General features: G+C 42.2%; 1 protein-coding gene across 1 annotated transcript in view; it reads right to left on the bottom strand.

Moving 5' to 3' along the window:
- Positions 1 to 10594: 10594 nt before the first annotated feature.
- The window catches only part of LOC107102752 (tropomyosin beta chain), a 15472-nt gene continuing 5390 nt past the window's right edge, over positions 10595 to 20676 (bottom strand). The window contains exons 2-9 of the mRNA XM_015402171.1: positions 18303 to 18428; positions 15922 to 16055; positions 15457 to 15574; positions 15077 to 15147; positions 12882 to 12957; positions 12554 to 12616; positions 12063 to 12132; positions 10595 to 10857 (exon numbers count right to left, since the gene is read on the bottom strand). Coding sequence (XP_015257657.1) covers positions 10775 to 10857; positions 12063 to 12132; positions 12554 to 12616; positions 12882 to 12957; positions 15077 to 15147; positions 15457 to 15574; positions 15922 to 16055; positions 18303 to 18428 — 741 coding nt within the window. The 3' untranslated portion in view covers positions 10595 to 10774. The remainder of the gene's footprint in view (positions 10858 to 12062; positions 12133 to 12553; positions 12617 to 12881; positions 12958 to 15076; positions 15148 to 15456; positions 15575 to 15921; positions 16056 to 18302; positions 18429 to 20676) is intronic.

Raw genomic sequence — 20676 nt, 5'->3', positions numbered from 1 at the left:
TATGAACTGAACTAGTTCATTTTAAAATGTGTGAACTGAACTTTGAACTAGTTCACGTAGAAAGAGAACTTTCCCAACACTGTTGATATATATATATATACACCAATTTATGTTATTTTGCAAGTGTAGAAACTGAACCTCCGTGGAGTTATTGAATTGGTTCATTAGTTTAGCTCTATTGTAAATGTGTTCGATTTAAAGGCTAATGCACAGACAGGGCGTGCATCAACAGACTTGTTATTTGATCTTGATGTTAAATCTTAAAATCATATCTAAGATGTAATTACCATAACAATGTTATCAATACATGTATATTTCATGTACATCATCACTTTAGCACTTTTGGCTCATCTCTATTATTCTGCTCTATTAACACATACATTCTATTGTGATGGTTTGTATAATATGTCATATTAGATGATTTATAGACTTCTTCGACGTCATAATGACTATTCAATGTTTGGAGTTTTTTCCTTCCAAAATAAAAGCATGCGTCCGTTGACCTGCGCCGTTCAGGGAGTCGGTTTTCACACTCTGGTGAAAACTGCTCCTCCTAATGGGAGCTCCATGGAGACTTGATCTCCTTCAGAGTCTAGAAGGATGAAAGAAAACAGGCTTATGGGTCAAAACGAGCTTCTTTAATTGGTTTATATTTTGACTTCTAGGCTGCTGAAGTTATTTCTAATCATTCTGAGAAAGGAAGCTTTCAACTTTATGACACTGAGCTGGAAATTCTGCCTAAAAATGATTTCTTTATTGGGGAATTAGATGTTTTTTTAACAGAAGCTCCTGGCTGACAGGAATTGATATGTAGAACTGAGGTTGCGGGTTGGACCCCTGATAAAAGCCAAGGAGCATGACAGGGCGGAGCATCCAGGTGTGCAGCTCCTCTACAGGTTGTTGAGCTCCAGCAGGGTCTGATCCAGAACCTGGTGCATGTCCAGGTTTTCCTCTTTGGCCTGAGCCAGCTTCTCTGCAGAGAAAAAAACCCACAAATCATGAGCAGACAATAAAACCATGGAGGATAAAAAGATTGTTTGTTGCAGAGAAAGTCGGTCTATCCTGACATCAGTATGTTTGAACGACAATCAGACAATCAATGTTCGACTGAAGAAACATCTAGAAACTGGTTTGAAAAGAGATTCAGTTTGACCGAAACAAGACGGTCTAAAGGAGCCCTTTACTTTTAAATAGGCCTTCGTTAAGCGATGGAGTAGCATTCTACGGAAGAGTTTTAAGGCCATCGGGGAAAAAAGTTAATAGATTTTATCTTTCATTTAAGTTCAATATAGGGAAAAGTCAGAATTCTGACTTTTTTCAAAAAATTCTGTTTTCTCAGTCTTCTGACTTTTTCTCAGAATTCTTTTTTTTCTCAGAATTCTGACTTTTTTCAGAATTCTGACATTTTTCTCAGAATTTTTACATTTTTATCAGAAATCCTCTTTTTTCTCATCATTCTTCAATTTTCCTCAGAATTCTGACTTTTTTTCTCAGGGGGTCATCTTCATTTGTAAGTTCGTCAATGAAGCTGAAGGCCTGTGAGGTTTGATAGAGATTTAAACAACAAAAAGGAAAACATTAAAGCATCACAGTGGCTGCACCAATCAATGATTTTAGAATGATCAGAGGACGACCGATGATGATGATGATGATGATGAGGGTAAACCTTCTCACAGAGTCACGATGATGATGCTGCAGAGATGGTTGAATGAATGGAAGGTTTTCCAGTTTTAGCTTCATGTCACTAGAATAAAACCTTTCCTTCGGATTCCCTCTGCTCAGATTCAGCAAAGCAGATTTACTGATCAACATCTTCTGCGTTTTCCAGTAACAGGATGTAAAGCTGCGTGGAAGGTAAGCGGCAGGTCGGTGCAGCAGAGCAGGGGGGGATTTACCATTAGGCAATACTAGGCAGTTATCTAGGGCCCCAAGTTCCTGGGGGCCCCATAAAACTCTGTTAACATGTATGGTTAATACAGCTATTCCTTACTTGTGCACTTTAATTATGTTTTTGATTAAAAAATCCTTTCGCTAAAAGGACAGCAGCAAACCATTTGAAAAAAAAATTATGCAAAGAGCGGTGTCGCACTTTAGCAACTTTTCAGGCTCCTCTAGCACTTTAATTTCAAAAAAGCTCCTAGCGGCAAATCTAGCGACTTTTTTCTGCTACTGGAGACTTTGGCGACTACATTCATAGGGCCCCCTGCCTGTCTTTGCCTAGGGCCCCAAATTTCCTAAATCCGCCCCTGCAGCAGAGGCACCGCCTGCATGTTTTCATCATCAGTCCTGAACCCAGCAGTAAATGAGAAGCTGTTTGCAGATATTCATCTTTTTTTGTTTTTAAAATCATTTTTGTTGCTCATAGATCATACTCACAGTCTTTCACTTATCCTGGATTTACTAAAAAAGAATGAATTCAATATGTTTCAATTAATTTGTTTTAATTCTATTTTCCATCATAATATAAAAGTAATTGCATCAGGATGAATGGTGACATCATCAACTAGGCTCCGCCCCATTGCAGAACTACCGCAGTTCTCAGCAAAGATGAACTTTTAGTGGAACTTGAAAAGTTCACAAGACTTGGGACTGTCAGGAGCATGCAGCGCCCTCTGCTGCACAGACAGGAGAATTACACCCAAGTCAGCTTTGAGGGAGAAGTGAGGCGGCGTTTGTGACTTAATCATCTGAATGTGTACCTGATGGTTTTATGCAAAAGAGATGAATGGATCTACAGCTCATAGTAAAGCCCAAATACGGGGCCTAGCAGGTAGGGCATAAAGCTTTGAATTCTGCTCCCTGGGCGCCGCACAATGGCAGCCCACTGCTCCCCAAGGGGAGGGGTTATATTTGTTGCTCTGTACTTGTGACAGTGGAATGACAATAAAACGCTAAAAGGAAAAAAAAATATAATAGCTCTGTACTAAAGCCCTCAGTAAGAACCCCGAGCAAACGGCTGAACACTGACATTCTCATGGATAACTATTATTTTCTGCATCTGTTTTCCTCTTAGATTAGAATAATAGTTCAACAGGTTGAAAATTCTATTCATAAAATTAAAAACCAAGCGACTGATTCAATACAATATAAATTAGATGAGATACAGAATGGCTTTGAAGCGTATTTCCAGGGACTTTGCTCTCAAACACAGGTGGAAAAAGTAAAGATGGAAACATTTGTCCAGAAAATGAACATTTCCAAATGGACAAGTGAGCAAAGTATCCAACTTTCAGATGAAATTACAGAGAAAGAATAAAAGCAGCCAAGTCCATCTCAAACCAGGGAAAGGAACGGGTCCAGATGGGTTTCCTACAGGGTGGTCTTTGGTGCTGAGGGACTAACTGATCCCTATGCTGCAGTCTATCTTTAACTGGACCCTTAAAAGGAATAGAACACCCCCCCTCTGGAGAGAAGCAATAATTTCACTCATACCAAAAGAGCGAAAGAATAGATCCGAATGCAGAAGCTATAGGCCAGTAAGCGTGTTAAACCAGGACTATAAGATTTTTACACATATAGTGCAGTGGCGGCTGGTGGAGTTTTCTCCAGGGGGCGCTATAAATTTAAAATAGATGTACACCAAAAACCAATCAAACGTATACTAACCTATCACACAATTTTTGTATTATTATTCATTTTTGTCCATAAATCTTGCCCTTCTGAGGCCGTGAAGGTAAATCTGTGTTTCCATGGTAATAATGTACCAGTTTAATAATAGAGAAGCTGTTAGTCAGCTTTATATTTTTTTAATATATAAAACCTATTTTCTCAGAATGTGTTTATTTAAGAGCAGCTATGCAAATGAACAAACATCTAGAAAAAGTCGACTATATTCTATTATTTTCCATGTGAATCCCAGATTGTTGATTCTTCTTTTCCAAAAAGTGCTTTAAATCAGTCCTAGCTGTCTTTATCCACGCTGGATCACTGACCTTTTTCAAAAGGAGGCCGAGAAAGTAGAATAAAGCCTTAGCCTCGCTGCATGCAGTTAGCCCCGCTACATGCAGTTAGCCCCGCTACATGCAGTTAGCCTAGCCTTGGAGCTAAACCAGGTCCTGGAAAAGGACGTTTCGTGTGCCATTCTCTCTAAAGACAAATATGCGCCCTCTATTGGCCAGAAACCACTGATATAGAGGCCAAACGAAATAAAAGGGCTGTTAGCAAACATCATTAGCCTCAATCAGACCGGTTTTATTAATCGGAGACAAACTCAGGATAATATCAGACGGACTCTACATGTAATCAGTCATAAAAGAGAACAGGACTTGGAAGCAGTTTTAGGAGGACTAGACGTGGAAAAGGTTTTTGATGGCGTGAATTGGTCTTTTTTGTTTAGAGTCCTAGACGAGTTTGGTTTCCATGACTCCTTTATTAAGACAATAGAAGCTGTTCATGGCAGCCTGAGGGCCAGACTTAAAATGAATGGTGACGTTTCTAACTCATTTTCATTGGAACGGGGAACAAGGCAGGGTTGTCCAATTGACCCCTGCTGTTAGCCATCTTTATTAAACTGCAGAGTCAATGGATAAGAGAGAATAAGAAGATTAAAGAAATGCATATGAAATGAGGAAAACTAAACATTTCCTTGTTTGCAGACGACATATTGATACAGTTATCCAGTACAATCATTGATTAACTAGTTTTCACTTTTTGGAATAATGGGGATCTTTTTCAGGATTTAAGTTAAATGTTTCAAAAACACAAATTCTCAGTTTTAATTACAGTCTCTCAGAGATATAATTTGAGTTGGGAAGCTGAATCCATGAGGTATTGTCCCATGTCCCATATTATCCAATGTTTAAAGATCATTACATCGCAGCTCCGTTAGAATGTTGGTGCAATCCAGAATATAATATAATAGAGCCAGATGGAAGGAGATAGAGGCGACTCTAACAGCAGAGTTCCAGATTCAAGCAGCAATAGGGGAACAAATTAAGTGATCTGGAAAACTCCTGCATCAGTTTACCACATGAAATGTGGAATAAGGAAATAACTCAAAGGAATTTGAAGCAATTGAAATACTGAGACGGTTTGCATTTGATCCAGATTTCATACCCAAAAATCTAGACACAAGATTCAAGACCTGGAAATCTGGAGGATTAACAATATGATGAACTTTCCTATGTAAGGGTTCAGTGAACAGTTTTCAAAATCTAAAGACACGATTCAGTCTAATTAATGAGGACTTCGTTAGGTTTCTGCAGGTCCGCCGCCATGTTCAATAACATTAAGATTAAAAAGGAGCTATGCAATAACATTCTAATAAAAGTATTTCTGGCCAAAAAAACACATCTCTAAACTCTATAAGGGTTTGCATCAAATGAGGGACAGAACACTGCAGGTCAGGCAGACATGGGAGAGAACTTTAACTTTAAGAGAAGAAGATTAGGAAAAATGATGCAGATAAAATGGAAAACTTCAAGTTCAACTCAATGGAGAGAGTTCTGTTGGAAAACCTTCAGTAGATTCTTTATCACTCCAGCATAAAAAGACACTTTCATCAATAAGTTGGAGACAATGTGGGGCCCTGGGGCCAATCATTATCACATATTCTGGTCTTGTCCATTATTATTACCTTTCTGACAGGAGATCTAGAACATTATACAGAATATAGTTTGTGTCGTTATATTTTGGCCTTTTACCGTCACAAAATCTTTCCTCTAATGACAAATATTTATGTTAGATACTAAGAGCTGCTTCTAGAAAAGCTGTAACAAGGAAGTGGCTAAAACTAGAAAAAAAAAACCTATAGTGGACAAATGGTTTGATGTTATTTATAAGATCTTTAAGATGGAAAGAATTACTTTTGTTTTATGAAACGATGGGAAAGATGGATCAGATCTGTCACTCTGATCCGTCCATCCTGTCTACAGCTCTTCTGTCCATTTCCCTGCCCTCTTCCTCCTTTTTTATTATTTATTTTATTTTTGATGGGTGTGTGATAAGGGAAGAATCTTTATATCCTGTGGAATTGCAGATGTCTAGCTAGACACTGCTGTTGTAATAAACATGAAGCTGGATATGGCTGGGGTATTGCTTAACAATGAAAACAGTTCATGTTCAGGGACCTTAAACGAGCCCCAAACATGAAGTTCTGGACCTGATCATGGCGAACCTTCTGGACTGTTGGTCTTTTTATTCCAAAGAAATGTAAAAAATCAATCCACTGGACTTTGTTTCAGAGTTTGAAGACGTTTCTCTTCCACCCAGGAAGCTTTTTCATTTCAAAATGTCAGAAATAGCGTTTAGTTCTAGTTTTATTCAGTAGCCCAACAAAGCCCGTCCCAGCAAGGGACCCTCAGGGACCACATGGGGGGCCCTCAGCATTTTCTGAAAACAGAACAAATGGACTAAGTTTGAAATGTTATCTTATGCTGCTGCTCTTATTTCTTATCATTTATAGAGAATTTAATTGTCTCAATAATTTAGAACATTTACAGAGATCTCAAAATAAAAAAATCTAAAAGCAAATTAGAAATGGAAAGAAACAATAGAAACGTGTTTATTATCTATGAAGTTTAGGTGAATGCTGACCCCTGCAGGTCATAGGTCAGTATTGGTGGCCCGTCCTTTGACTCGGTAGCCATGAAGTAGAGCTCAGCCTTAAAAAGGTTGGCGTCCCCTCGTCCAGATGATCTGCTGCAGTTCAAACTGAGCATTAGAATGTTGAAGAAAGGGGATTAAAGTGACTCTGAACGCTGCATGTTTGTTGGTGCCAGGCCAGCTGCTCTGAGTACTTCAGAAACTGCTGATCCATGGGATTTCCATGGACAACTACCTCTAGAGAAAAACATCCAGGGAGACCAGAGGTCAGAGAGGACGGCCAGGCTGGTTCAAAAATGATAGGAAGGCTACGGTAACAGAGATAAGCTCTCGCTTTAGGCGAGGTACATAGAAGAACATCTCTGAAGGCAGGACATGTCGAACCTTGAGTGGGAGGGGCTACAGCAGTAGAAGACCAGACCGGCTGCCTCTCATGTCAGGTAAGAACAGGAGACTGAGGCTCCTCCACATCGAGAGGAGCCAGTATAGGCGGCTCGGCCATCTGGTTAGGAGGCCTCCTGGACGTCTCTCTGGTGAGGTGTTCCAGGCACGTCCCACCAGGAGGAGACCCAAAGGGAGACCCAGGACACGCTGGAGGAACTTGGGGTTCCCTCGGAGGAACCCCAAGTCGCTGGGGAGAGCGACGTCTGGGACTCCCTACTGCTACCCCCACGACCCGACCCAGATAAGTGGAAGAAGATGGATAGATGATGGACTGAGGATACAATGAGCACAGCTCACATTACCGGGACAATAATAGGTTAAAAAAACGTACTTATCTGATGAGTGGTAATTTCTGCCGCCACATTTGGATGGTTGGGTCAGAATCTAGCATCAACAACCAGAAAACGGGGCTCCATTCTGCCTTAAACAACGGTTCAGGCTGATGGTGTGGGCGTATTTTCTTGGTACCATTTGGGTTCCTTAGTGTCAAATGAGCACCGTGTCCACGCCACAGTTAGTAGTACCTGAGTACTGGTGCTGATCATGTCCATCTACTGATGGCTGCTTCCAGCAGGATAAGGCGCCATGTTACGAAGCACCAATCCTCTCACACTGCTTTCTTTTTTCTTTTTTTTTTTCTTTTTTTTTTTACAGTGTCCTGTCTGGTGATGTGGTAATAATTTACCCCATTTACCCTACCCTTTAAAAACCGTGCCGAGACCGGTCCGAGCTCAGTAACTGAGATAACTAATCGTGTGTAAATGGAAAGCAAACTGAACTGAACCGAGCTAGACACAACCGNGCAGTAATACCGCAGATCGTCACTAGGAAGCGAGGAGTCGAGGAACTGAGATAGCGTGATGTGTAAACGGTCGTCAGAACCGAGCTGGGCCTGGTTAACTGATCCGAGCTCGGACCGGTCTCGGCATGGATTGGCTTTTCAAGGGTAGCGTAAATGGGGTAATTGTCTTGATGCCAAAAAGAGCCCAACAGATTTTGCTTTCACAAGTGGAGCAGTACGGCTTTATTATATTTCATGCAGGGAGTTTTACAGATTATATGGACGCTGCAATGTAAGTAGAACAGGAAAGGAAAAACAGATAAAAAGGAGAAAAGATGAAAGAAAGAGGAGATAAAAGGGAGATAATGATAAAACATCTTAGTCTGCTTCATCACCTGCAAAGAGATGTAAAAAGAACAGAACAACCAACAGATATAGTATAAGAGATACAATAAAGTAACAGCTTGATAATATCGCTGAAGTATAAGTAATATTATTTAATCTGACATGTATACTGTGGCAGCTGAATGTAGAATATGGGCTTTCTGTGTGGAAGTGAATCTCTGAGTACCTGGAACCAAGCACCTGTAGCTGATGGTGAGGGTGCACTGTGCATGTAGAGTTTATCCAAAGGAAAAATGCTCAATAGTGGTTGTGGAGAGCTGAAGAGCCCCGAGGCAAGTACCGGGGGAACCATAACCCCACTCGCCCAAAGGGACCCCAAGAGCGAAGGCACCCATGAGGGGCTAACCTAGGAAATCTGACTCCCCACCAAGGGAGGAGGAGACACAGCCCTGAGGAAATCCCCCAGCTGAGCAGCCGCCGGGAATAAGCCAGTACCCGCTGGGGTGTGAGAAGACACCGATCCTCTCTACACCTGCTCAACTGTGGTGTTGTTGCATGTTGCTCTTAGGTGTAATTAAAACTGGAAGCACCAAAAGGGGGTGTCCAGCTAAGTCCACCCCCCCTGTGAAAGACAGGTGTTGCCAGCACACCCCCCCCATTCGACAACCCAGAAGCCTCAATGTCTAAATGCGAGACGGGGTGGGGTAGCCGACCGTGGTGAGGCCCACGAAATAAGCCCCCCCCCCCAGTGTCCTTGCCCCCCACCTCTCCAGACAATTCTCTACATAGATGTGTGTTGTGAAAATATTGTAGATGAAAGTGTCTATTTAATAGTGTCTAAAATGTGGGTGGGGGAGGTCATCAGAAGGTGGGGCCCTCCAGTAACGACCCCCCTACCCAAGAACCTACATGTGTGGCAGTGTGGTGGAGCAGTCAGAGGGAGGAGTCCGGGGTTGAGGAGAAAAGGACTGGGGGGTTTACTGCATTGCCAAGGAGCCAGCTCCCCGCTGACTTCAATAGGCAGCCCCATTCCCCACCAGTCGCACCACCATAGCCCGGGGGCCAGTGAAAGGTGGCAGGGACCATGAGCCAGCCGGCCACCAGGGCCGACACCGCCACCCCCCTATCCTGTCCATCCAAAGGGGGAAAAAAATCCTAGCTGGCCAGCCCACAGAAACCATGCAGAACCCTGACCCCGGACAAAGCCAGGTGATGGCATGGACCAGGCCTGAGACAGGGAGCCCTTCACACATCCAGATCCCACAACATTCAAACCACTGTCCACACAAACAACCATAGACATCCAGGCCGGGCTCATTCCCTCTCTCCCTCCCTCCCCTTCCCCCACTAGCAGAGTTAAAACCCCTGAAGGGGTAAGCATCTGTCATAAAAAGTTATGTCCGTGCCCCCCCCACCAGCTCAACAGGCCCCGAGATCCCCCAGCCGAGGTAAGACGCCCCGAGGCGTCACAAGCTTTGCCTCGATGGGGCAACAGACTCCGGGGTAAGATCCACCAGGGACCCCACTCTGAGCACCCCCCAGAGCCCCCAGGACCCAGGGGTCCCCCCCAAACCAGCCCCCGCGCCCCACAGCCCCCCACTACACTAAGTGATGGAGCCGATGAACGGAGCCCAGAGAGATTGGCCTGATGGGGATGCAGATGCTGCCTAAAGATTAATATGATCCAACAACAGATCTCTGTACTGATTGATGCTGAGTTTATCCTTACTTTTCCAATTCATGACGATAGTTTTCTTTGCGATACATAATGCAGTGAAGGCCATGCAAACCTATTTTTTCCCCGTAGAGCTGGGACTGGTTTCTACGTGACCATAAATGCACTCTTCCTGAAATGGCCTCCACAGTCACCAGATCTCAATCCAGAAGAGATTTGCATCATAGATGTGCAAATGACAAATTCAATTCAGTTTATTTCAAATGTCCAATTCACATCATTTCATCTCAGGTCACTTTGCAGAGACAATTCAACCAGATCAACCATTCAGATTAAAGTTTTCTATCTAAGGAGAACCAACTGATTGGATCGGCAACACCTTCGTGATGCTATCGTGTCAATGTGACCAAACTGTGGGAGGAATCTTTCCAGTTCCTTGTTGAATCTAGTCCACAAGGATTAATGCAGTTCTGAAGGCAAAAGTGGGTCCAACCCAGTACAGCTAGGTGTACCTAATAAAATGGCCTCATAGGGGAGTTCCTTTCTTTTTTGTTTTATTTATTTTATATATATTTTTTCCTTATTATAAACTGCTGTTGTTTTTCTGCCAATTTAACTTTAGGTGGGATGTGCAGCTCTCTGTCTAGAACATTCCCTGCAGGTGAGAAACCGTCACCAGGTCCAGGTTCTACCTCCAGAACAAACAGCGCTTCATATCCCATCAATCAGGTAACATATGCTGCAGAGTTCATGTTTGGAAGACAGGAGGAAAAATGAAGAGGAAGTTCAGAAAAGACAGAATTAGATCCTGATAAAAAGTTTTATTACGGAAATGAAGGGAAGCAGATTTTAATAAATACTTCATACATGATTTTAACTTGAGACCTGAGGACAGGTAGCAGATTAAGAAAGGAGAAAATGGCTGCTCTTTGGAAGAAAGACGTAAGGAGGAGAAGGGAGAGCAGAGGAGGAACTGAGAGGAGCCTCTACAGTGTGGTCATGTCGTTGAGAGCCAGGTCCAGCTCCTCGCTCAGAGCCTTGCCCTTCAGTTTCTGAGCATACACTTCATCTGTAAGAGGACATGGACAAAGGGACAAGATGCGGAGGACAGACAACCAGGATGGACACATATAGAAATGAAATGAGAGAAAAGAGAAAAGAAGTTAAGAAACAACCAATAGAAACCTTCACTGGTCTGACAGATTACAGATAATCCAACTGAGATTAAACAAACAGACCTTCTCTATCCTCAGATTATTACAGACCTACCAATAGATCTGACCTGCAGAGTTTTAGAAAATCTCACTAATGTTATTATTTCTGCAGCAAAGAAAATAATTGTTTTCAGAGGTTAAAATATTTTGGTTTAATTTTTTCTGGCTCATATTAAACTGTTTATCTTATATATAAGACACATTTAGTATATATCAAAACTATTTAGTCATTTCTCTTGTATTAGGGGTAAGGTTAGGGTATAGGGTTAGGGTTTAGTGGTAGGGTCTAAGCTCAGGGTTTAAGCTCAGGGTTTAGGGTTAGTGGTATGTTTAGGGTCAGGGTTAGGTGTAGGGTTTAGAGTTTATGGGTAGAGTTAGTGGTAGGGTTTAGATTTAAGTTTAGGGTTAGCTATGTATTCAGCATAAAACACATGGTGGCCTTTTGTGAATGATCTGCAGCAGCCTGCTTAGCAGGTTTGCTCGCTCTTAAAGGGATTTTCTAATTATTGTGTTGAAATATTTGTACATTTGTTGTCTATTGTGTTCTAATTGTGTATGTGTTTAGAGTGCGCATGGCTGTGAGAGTACTTTAGCAGGCAGGAGGTCTTGGGGTTATTTTTGGTAAAGCAACTGTTCTTTTTGTAGCTTTATAAAGTTCTAAGTTTTCACAGCATCAAATTAACAAACAAAGCGCCCGTCTGCAAGAAGCTGTTCCTGTGTTGTCGTTTCGGGGTAATATATTAAATTAATAATATTGAATCAATAATAAAACAATTCATAAAATGATTCATTTTCCTCTTAGTGGAGAATTGAAACAAATCTTTCTTTGCTATTATTAGGGAAGTGAAATTAAATCATCCAACCTATAAACACAGAGTTTGTTAGGTTTCAAGCAGACGTTGATTAAGAGTACACAACACACCGTCTAGCCCCTCCCCCCCGGCTGCTGTTAATGTTTTGTTTTGTTTTTTTTGTTTTTTTTCTGAAGGGATCTCAGTAAGTTGAACCCAATCATCCAGTCAGGCTCAGACCTGTTTTAAAGATCCGCCTGGAAACGTACCTTCAAGGTCATCGATGGTTTTTTCTAGCTTGGCCACAGACCGCTCAGCAAACTCTGCTCTGGTTTCAGCCTGCAGGCAAAGCACAGATCATCACAGGTGAACAGGTGAACATCGCAGCACGGCGTTTAACGCAGAGCAGCATGTGGTGCAGCGCTGAGGAGAAGCTCATCCATGGAGAGGGAGCAGCTGCTGGTTTAAGGAGAAGCAGCCTGTTCTCCTCCCACAGGGTGAGTAACGGAGTCCCACAGGGCTCAATGTTCAGCCGTTTCTTTTTCATTCCTCAGTTAAAGTCAATCCATGTTTTAAAAAGCAGAAGCATTGTCAGTCATTCCCCTGACACTTTGCTTTCTGCATTGGATTCCTTCTCCATCTCATTTCACTTATTTTCACTTTGATTTATGACAAACAGGAAGAAGACTAATTGAGTCACAGGGTCTAATTTTCCTGTTTATTAATGTTTAAATGTGTGCAGATATTTTAATGTTCTTACCTCCTTCAGCTTCTCTGTCAGCACTTTGATCTCCTCCTCATATTTGTCCTCCTTTTGGGAGTACTGAAAGAGCAAAGGGGGAAAGTTCAAAGGTTCAGTTTGTTGATGGCGGATGGTTGATGGTCGATCGTTTTAAATAATGGGAAACAAAGGTGGAAACATGAAGCTAGAAAAATATCCAGAAGATTTATGTTTTTCTGAGCCTCTTAAAAATGTTATGGTAACAAAAGCAGCTTTGATTTCCTCCACATGAGCTGGTTTGTTCCTGTAGCAGCAACTTTCTGCTTCGTCCAGCCAGACGTAGCTGAAAGACGGCTGCTCACCGTACCTTCTCAGCCTGGGCTTCCAGAGACTTCAGGTTGTTGGTGACATTTTTCAACTCTTCCTCTAGGTCAGCCGATTTACTGAGCAACAGGAAAGAAGAAAAGCAGCAGAGGAAAAGGCAGAAATTTGAAAAGCAGAAGCTGTTTGATAGACCACAAACATGTTTAACAGAAGTAACTGATGATGTCATTGGATATGATGGATATAATGCTTTAGGTCTATTAGGATGCAAAGGAACCACGGATTCTCCAACATAGCAGGAGTCAGAAAGAAAAGGTTCAAACTAAATCTACTTTGGTTCCTTTGGTCAAAACGAGCTGCAACTAAAGAACTAAAGAACTCTGGGCTTTTCTACCGACTGCAGGAGGTTCAGAGAAAAAAGGTCCAGATAGTGGGAACCAATCCTGAGATGTTTCATTTAATGATTTGCTGAATGTTAATGTCAAACTCTGAGGTGATAACATGTCTAAAGGTTCCTGCTTAGAACTTCCCACTGAGGTTAGTCTGGTTAACGGAACCCAGCAGAACAATCTGCAGAGATCCTTCATGCACCTGAAACATCTGCAGCCACATTATAGAAATGCAGAACATTTATCAAACAGGAAGCGTCAAAATAAATCAAGCAAAGCCTCCAAATCAGCCGCCATGTTAACGAGCATCAAAGGTTTCCCCTGTAGTGATGATGTCATCAGCCACGCAGCTTCAGGTAAAACATCTAATCTACTCCTCAACGTGCCAAAACAGGCCGTCTGCTTCACTCTTTGGATCTTCTGTTTCAAAACAAGATCACAAACAAATAAAATAAAATAACTGCGATAAAAAAAAACGCAAAACTTAAATATAGAAAAAAGTCGGTCATTCGAACTATTAGCGTTAGAAAAAACCAGCGTTTGATTTTAGATTCTAAAACTCCAAACAGTTTAGTTTCCAAAAACGTGAGAAAAAGATTCTGGGAATAATTTTTCTCTCTAACTTTAAATCAGATATTTTTAGACTGAATGTTGCAAACTAGACGTCAAAGGAAAGTGGGAATGAGGAAGATGTTCAGAGCTTCGTCCTGCAGCTGGTGGGTTGCTGGTTTGATCCCCTCCTTAAACCATCTCAGCCTGGCTTCTGTCAGCGCCGCGAGGGCAGCTGTAGCTGCAGCGTGTGGATGAAGGCCTGGTCCATCATCTTCCTCCCTGACCTCCTTCCAGCATCAGAGGTCTCTGTGGAGGTCAGGCCTTGCTTTGCTTCAAATCATCACTGAAGCTCTACAGGTGATTGATTCATGGCTGGACCAACCGTGGCGCTCCTCTCAGGACGCCACAACTTCAGAAAATCAACGGATCTTTTTTTGGTTTCTCTTTTTAAGTTATTTAAATTTTTGTTCGTCAAAATAGAAAAAGGAAGCAAATTACTTCCAAGGTAATGTTGGAGAAAATAATGAATTATTGAGTGAAGAAGGAAGAAAAATGTTGAAATGAGAAGATCCACTGAGATGAAGGTTAGTAGAGGTACCTCTTCCTCACCGCACATCATCATCTTCAAATTCTGGTCCATGAGTCTGAGCTCCTGCTCGAGCTCTCCCACTCTCCTGGAGGGGGTTAGTCCGGGATGGGGCAGTGAGCGGGCAGACAGGAAACAGCAGCGCATTCAGCCATTATTGCATTCATCTATTACTGCATTCAGTCATTAATACATTCATCCATTAATGCATTCATCTATTACTGCATTTAATCATTAATTCATTCATTGATTACTGCATTCAGCCATTAATACATTTAGCCATTAAGGCATTCATTATTCATCCATTAATGCATTCATCCATTCATGCATTCATCATTAATGCATAGATTGTTCATGCATTCGTTATCCAACCATTAACCCATTCATCATTAATCCACTCATCATTCATGCAGTGAAGCTGTGCATCTGGTCACATGATGCTGGAAGCAGAAACAGGTAAAATTTCTCTATAATAATAACTAAAGTCAGAATTGGTTCTGTTCGACCATCATTGGGTCAGAGGTTCTGAAGGGGTTCTGATCCAATCAGAGTGTAAACAGCAGCTGCTGCTGTGCTGCTAAACAGGAAGATATTTATTCTAGATCAGCCTGTGACATCAGAGAAGTTGGATTATTACTAAACTTCTTTGATCTTCTTCAATTGAAAAACATGTAATGATGCTAATAAATAAGAGCCGCTGTGTTCACTTACGCCTCAGCCACCTCAGCGCGCTCCTCTGAACGCTCCAGATCTCCCTCCAGAATCACCAGTTTCCGTGCCACCTGCAGAGATCAGGATTGTTCAAAGGAAGCTTCCTCAGCCCTCATCCGGGATTAACCTGGATTATTAATCCTGAATCATAACCCAGGTGAGGGCGGATCACTTTTTTATTCTCATACAGTAAAAGTCTTTCAGCCCCGCCCATATATATTGATGCCAACTGTCTCTCTCTGTCTGTCTATCTGACTGACTGCCTGTCTGTCTGTCTGTCTTTTCTGTTTCTTTCTGCTGGTTTTCTTCCAGAAGTTGATGTGATGTAGGTTATTGCTGCAGGAGATGTTCATGATGCTGTAAAGCAGAGATGGACCCACCTCTTCATATTTACGGTCGGCCTCCTCAGCGATGTGTTTGGCCTCCTTCAGCTGCATCTCCTGGATTTCCATCTTCTCCTCGTCTTTTGTTGCTCTGTTCTCTATCACCTTCATTCCTCTGATGAGAACAGAAATCAGTTTACATCTCAGGAGCAACGCAGCTGAAGATGAATCCAGTTTGTTTTCAGATGTTTGATGAATGAACGCGGCCCAGTTCTGACTGGTCCATTTCCCAGTCAGGCCAGAACAGCCTCGGGTTGGACATGTTTGTTTGAGGAGAGGAAGGAGGTGGAACCTTCATTTGCTTCTGGACCAACAGTCAGACTTTTCAGGGCTTATTTTTTATATCTTAATAATGTATGGAGGAAGTGAGGAGTGAGCCGTGATCTGATGTAAAGATACTGATTCAGAAACTGACCAGAGAGAATTCCTCAGGCTGATTCTCCTCAACATGAAGCTGCTCACCTCTCGCTCTCGTCTGCAGCTTTCTCTGCCTCCTCCAGCTTCTGCAGAGCAGTAGCCAGCCTCTCCTGAGCTCGGTCCAACTCCTCCTCCACCAGCTGGATCCTCCTGTTCAGGGAGGCCACCTCTGCCTCCGCCTGTGGGAACAGAGACACACCTGGACTATTAAGAGGGGCGTGATGCTCCTGCATCCACCGACCAGAGAGCAGAGAAAAAAACACAGAACAACCCACAGACCTTCATCCATCTGCAAAGAGCAGCCGGCGAATAAAAGGAGGCTGTTTCAAACCTTCTTCTCCTTTTTCACAGAAAAAAAGTATTAAAGTATTAATCTGATCATTATGACTTCCAGACACTTTGTGCCGCAGCTCAGATCCCCTGATTCAATGAAAACCTCCCTGACCGTTTCCCTCCATGGCTGCTGCAGTCAGATCTGTCTGATCAGCGCCGTCTGCGCAGATAACCGGCGCAGACGGACTCCTCCTGATAACACGTTCATTCAACCGAATCCCCAAATATAAACGTTTATTGGGAGTCATCGGCATAGACATTATTTACGTAGACACCTTATTGGACCATGGCTGACGTGCCTAGGGGGCGGCCATCTTGGATCAGACCACAGTTCAGACAGCTGCTGTCAGAATGAATGGGAGGCGCCTTAGATCTGATTTTAATCCAATGAAAAGCGAGTCAGAGATAATATTACAATAATCTCTGACATGAAACAACCACTTAAGTGAACTAAACTAATTCTAAAATTACTTTTCAGTTGGATTACACTATTTAAACCAAACTCAAACTGGATGAGATATATGCAAGGATATATATTTTGCAATTAAATATTAATATTATTAATATTATAAAATATTATTTTATATGTGTATGGTAGATATACAGACATATGTATATGTATATATATATATGGACAAAAAGCCTTTAGTTGGACACAAGATCAATTTACCTTTTATTACAATTTGATAAAAAAGTCTTGAAAATTATTATTTTTTAAATTAACATAAAATGAACAATAAAAAACAAAATAATAACTTTTGGCTCTTTTGTAAATCACATTACAACAAATTTCCCTCATTAGATAATAATACTCATTATCAAATCCTTAAAAATACTGAATAATAATAATAATATATCATATAAATATATAATATTTGCATAATATATTAATATAAAACTTTGTGTTTATATTTATTTATTGCAAAATATATAACTGCATATATCTCATTCAGTTTAAGTTCAATGTAAATAGTTTTTAATCTAATTAAATCTAAAAAGAAAGAAAGGTCATTTTAGAATTAGAGTGGTTGTTTCATGTCAGAGATTATTATAATATTATCTCTAATTCGCCTTTAATGGGATTATAATGAGATCTAAGGAGCCGCCTGCTCAGTCTGACAGCAGCTGTCTGAACTCTGGTCTGACCCAAGATGGCCGCCCTCATGAGGCGTCTCTATGGTCAATGATGAGAGCTGCGGCCTCAGCAGCGCCCCCTGGAGGCCAGCGGTGTAATGTGAGGTTACCCTCTCCCTGGCCTGCCTCTCTATGTCCGCCTCATGCTGGTGGAGGTCTGCCCGCTCCTCCGCCTCGTAGACCTGCTGCTGCAGGGTCTGGATCTTCCTCCGAACCGCGTCTATGGACGTGAAGGTCGCCATCCGGCGGCAGCGGAGCTCCGAGTTTCTCCACGGCGTCACCGCGTTTCTATGGTAACCGCTCTGAAAGACTTCCGGCTGCAGTTTCAAAATAAGTTTGGGCCAAAGGAAGCAGTCCTGCCGCTGATCTGGGTTTATTTCAGCTCACATTAAAACTCCTTCTCTGCTTCCTGCTTTGCAGTTTGAAGCTGCTGCCCTGCAGCAACGAGGTTCTGGGTTCGATTCCCAGCCTGGTGCCTGTCTGCATGGAGGTGCCATGTTCTCCCTGTGCATGCATGGCTTCTCTCCGGGTACTCCCAGGGTTTGGTGGATTCTCTAAGTCGTGCTCAGCTGTGAGTCATTTGCTAAGTTCACTCTGTCCTTCATTCATTTATAAAAATCAAAGTTCCTAACGAATCATTTATTATTTCAACAAAATATTTAGTTTATAACTTTGATTTTTATAAATGAATGAATGACAGAGTGAAAATAAAACACTTTTCTTTTTTGCTTAAAACTCACTAAATAACCATAAATATTGACTGATTAACTTTACATTGGGCTCCATCAGTCTGTCTCCATGTCTTTCTGTTTCGTTAGTCGGAACGACAGACTGTTTCTAATAAAACCGTTTTTAAGCTCCTGAAGTAACAGGAAGTAAAGTTTTATTTGGAAATGAGCTTGAAAGAGTTGTGGGAAAGTAAACAGGAAACGGTCTGTAGTAGAAGAAGAAGTTCTCACATCTGTTGCCTTCTTCTCTGCCTGCTCCAGCTTCTCCTGGGCATCCTTCAGGGACTCTGAGTATTTGTCCAGCTCATCTTCCACTCCTTTCAGCTTCTTCTGCAGACCCAGCAGCTCCTCCTCCAGCTGCACACAGAGCAGAGCAGCTTAAATCATTCAGTCTAAACAATGCTGGGAAAAAAACACGCTGAAATACTTTAATAGTGATTTATTACTATTCTATCTCCTAAATAAAATCTGTTCATTTACATCTTTAGTTTTAAATAGAGCAATAAATGGGTTTTGCTTTTGTGCTTTTTTTCATTCATTTTGAAAATAAAATTCAAATTTATATTTAATTAAAACTAATAATGAATTCTGCTGCAAAAAAGTTGCTTTTATTATTAGAACGTTTTTTTATGGAAATATTAACCGTGATCTCTCTGAAGACAAACGGCCTGATAAAGACGACACCAAAACGCTTTACTCCACCTTCAGTGATGGAGGTGAGCTACAGGGCTGCCACCGCTGCCTGGGGCTCGCTGGCTGAAGCCAGGCTGCCGTACGCTGGCGCCACCATCAGTGCTTTGCAGAGCAAACTCCTTCATCACCAGAATATATGCTGCTGGTATTCTATCTTTATGTTAATGTTGTTCTAAAAATTTTATTCCATTTATAGAAAAGAAAACCAGGGACCTACATTCAAGATGAAGATTCTGACATTTCATTTCTGGAAAAAAAAATTATGTTTATTACCAATTAAATACAAACTGTTATAAAAATGATTTAGGTATGATGAAAAACAGTATGAATTTAAAGATAAGTTGCAACAAATGACAAATGACATTGCTCCTGGGGCGCCGCACAATGGCAGCCCACTGATCCCCATAGGGAGGGATTAAAGGCACAGGGAATTTCGCCTATTGAGAAAAATAAAGGGGTTTACATTTTATTAAATTTTGTTATATTTTATTACATTTTATTTTCAGGTCAAAGCCAATTTACTGACCATCATGAAGAGATTAAGGACCATGGGGGGGGGCCTTAAATCAGTGCCGGTTTGATGGTTCTGGGAAATGTGGCGTTTAGAGGAGCAGAGCTGCTGTTATGAGGTAGAACCGTTCAGTTGGTTGCTTGGTTACCGCAGCCATTAGCAGCCGATTTGAGGCGGAGCCTAAAGCTCCATTGTCTGTTACTGCATGGATGCTCGCTGGAGAGTCGACCACTAAAAGCAAATGAAAATGGCCGCCTCAGGCTGATCTAGGAGGACCAATGGCTGGACGCCGTCAGCTGGTTTTCCTTCATAAAAACTTTGAACCAGGCGTCCCCAAAGACGGTCCTGGAGGGCCGCCGCCCTCCCTGGAGGGGAGCCGTCCTGGAGGGTGGCTGTAGCTGTGCTAAAGCAGGGAAACCTCTAAAACAGCGGCCCTTGAGGACAGCGGCCCTCCAGGACCGACTTTGGGGATACCTGGCAAACCAATCTGATTCAGCCAATCTGACTGCTCTGTTTCTACAGCTTGCCTGGAGGTGAGGTGGCGTGACTTGGAGCTCTAGAAATAAAATGAACTGAATCTTCTATCAATAAACTGTTCATGTTGAAAAGACCAGGAGAAAGTGAACTTTATATGTGGAGAGTTTCAGCCGAACGACACAGAAGGTCAAACACTGATTCCTTGACCTTCTGGATTAGATCTCTGAACTGGTCCATCAGTGGTTCCTCAGGATCCGGTTTGAACCGGTCCTTTTGTTGGCCAGTGACTCACCTCAGAGACGGCTATAAAAAGCTGACTCTAACAGCCTGCTGACAATGCAGCGGAACAAATGTCCGCTCTATTTGAGCCATGGCGGCCATCTAACGTTCCCTCGCCCACAGCAGCTATTCAGAGAAGGAGGAGGTCTCAGAAATAGACATTCCAGATTGGAATCCTCTTAAACAAAGCCGAGCAGCAAAACAGGAGCCTCCTGTGACCTCCACTGGGAACAATGAGAAATCTGCAGCTGCTCTTTAAAATGCTGCCATCTATTAATACACGCCACCTGATCCCAGCGCAGGATGATGGATCGGAGAAACCAGATCCACCTGGGGGGCCGTGGTTCCTCCACTGGAACCAACCGGATTCTGGAGATGAAGCAGAAACAGATTCAATCCGTTCAACTCAGAGAAAACCTTCACATCCAGGAGGCAGCGATAAAACGACGGCCGGTGCAGCCGTGGAGGTCTCTAAGGAGGCAAAGCCCAGCCTGCTGCTCATCTAAAGCTCCCATTATTCAGGGACAGAACTAGAAAATCTAATTTCAATAAAAGATATATGATTCTGAGTTCTACAGGCGTTTTTCTTTCATTCAATTCTATTCACTTTATTTCTATAGCTCCAATTCACATCCTGTCATCTCA

Source organism: Cyprinodon variegatus, unplaced genomic scaffold (assembly GCF_000732505.1).
Source record: "Cyprinodon variegatus isolate N-32 unplaced genomic scaffold, C_variegatus-1.0 Scaffold1311, whole genome shotgun sequence".
Taxonomy (NCBI): domain Eukaryota; kingdom Metazoa; phylum Chordata; class Actinopteri; order Cyprinodontiformes; family Cyprinodontidae; genus Cyprinodon; species Cyprinodon variegatus.
The sequence above is the reverse complement of the archived record's forward strand: the minus strand, read 5'-3'. Positions and strand labels throughout refer to the sequence as shown.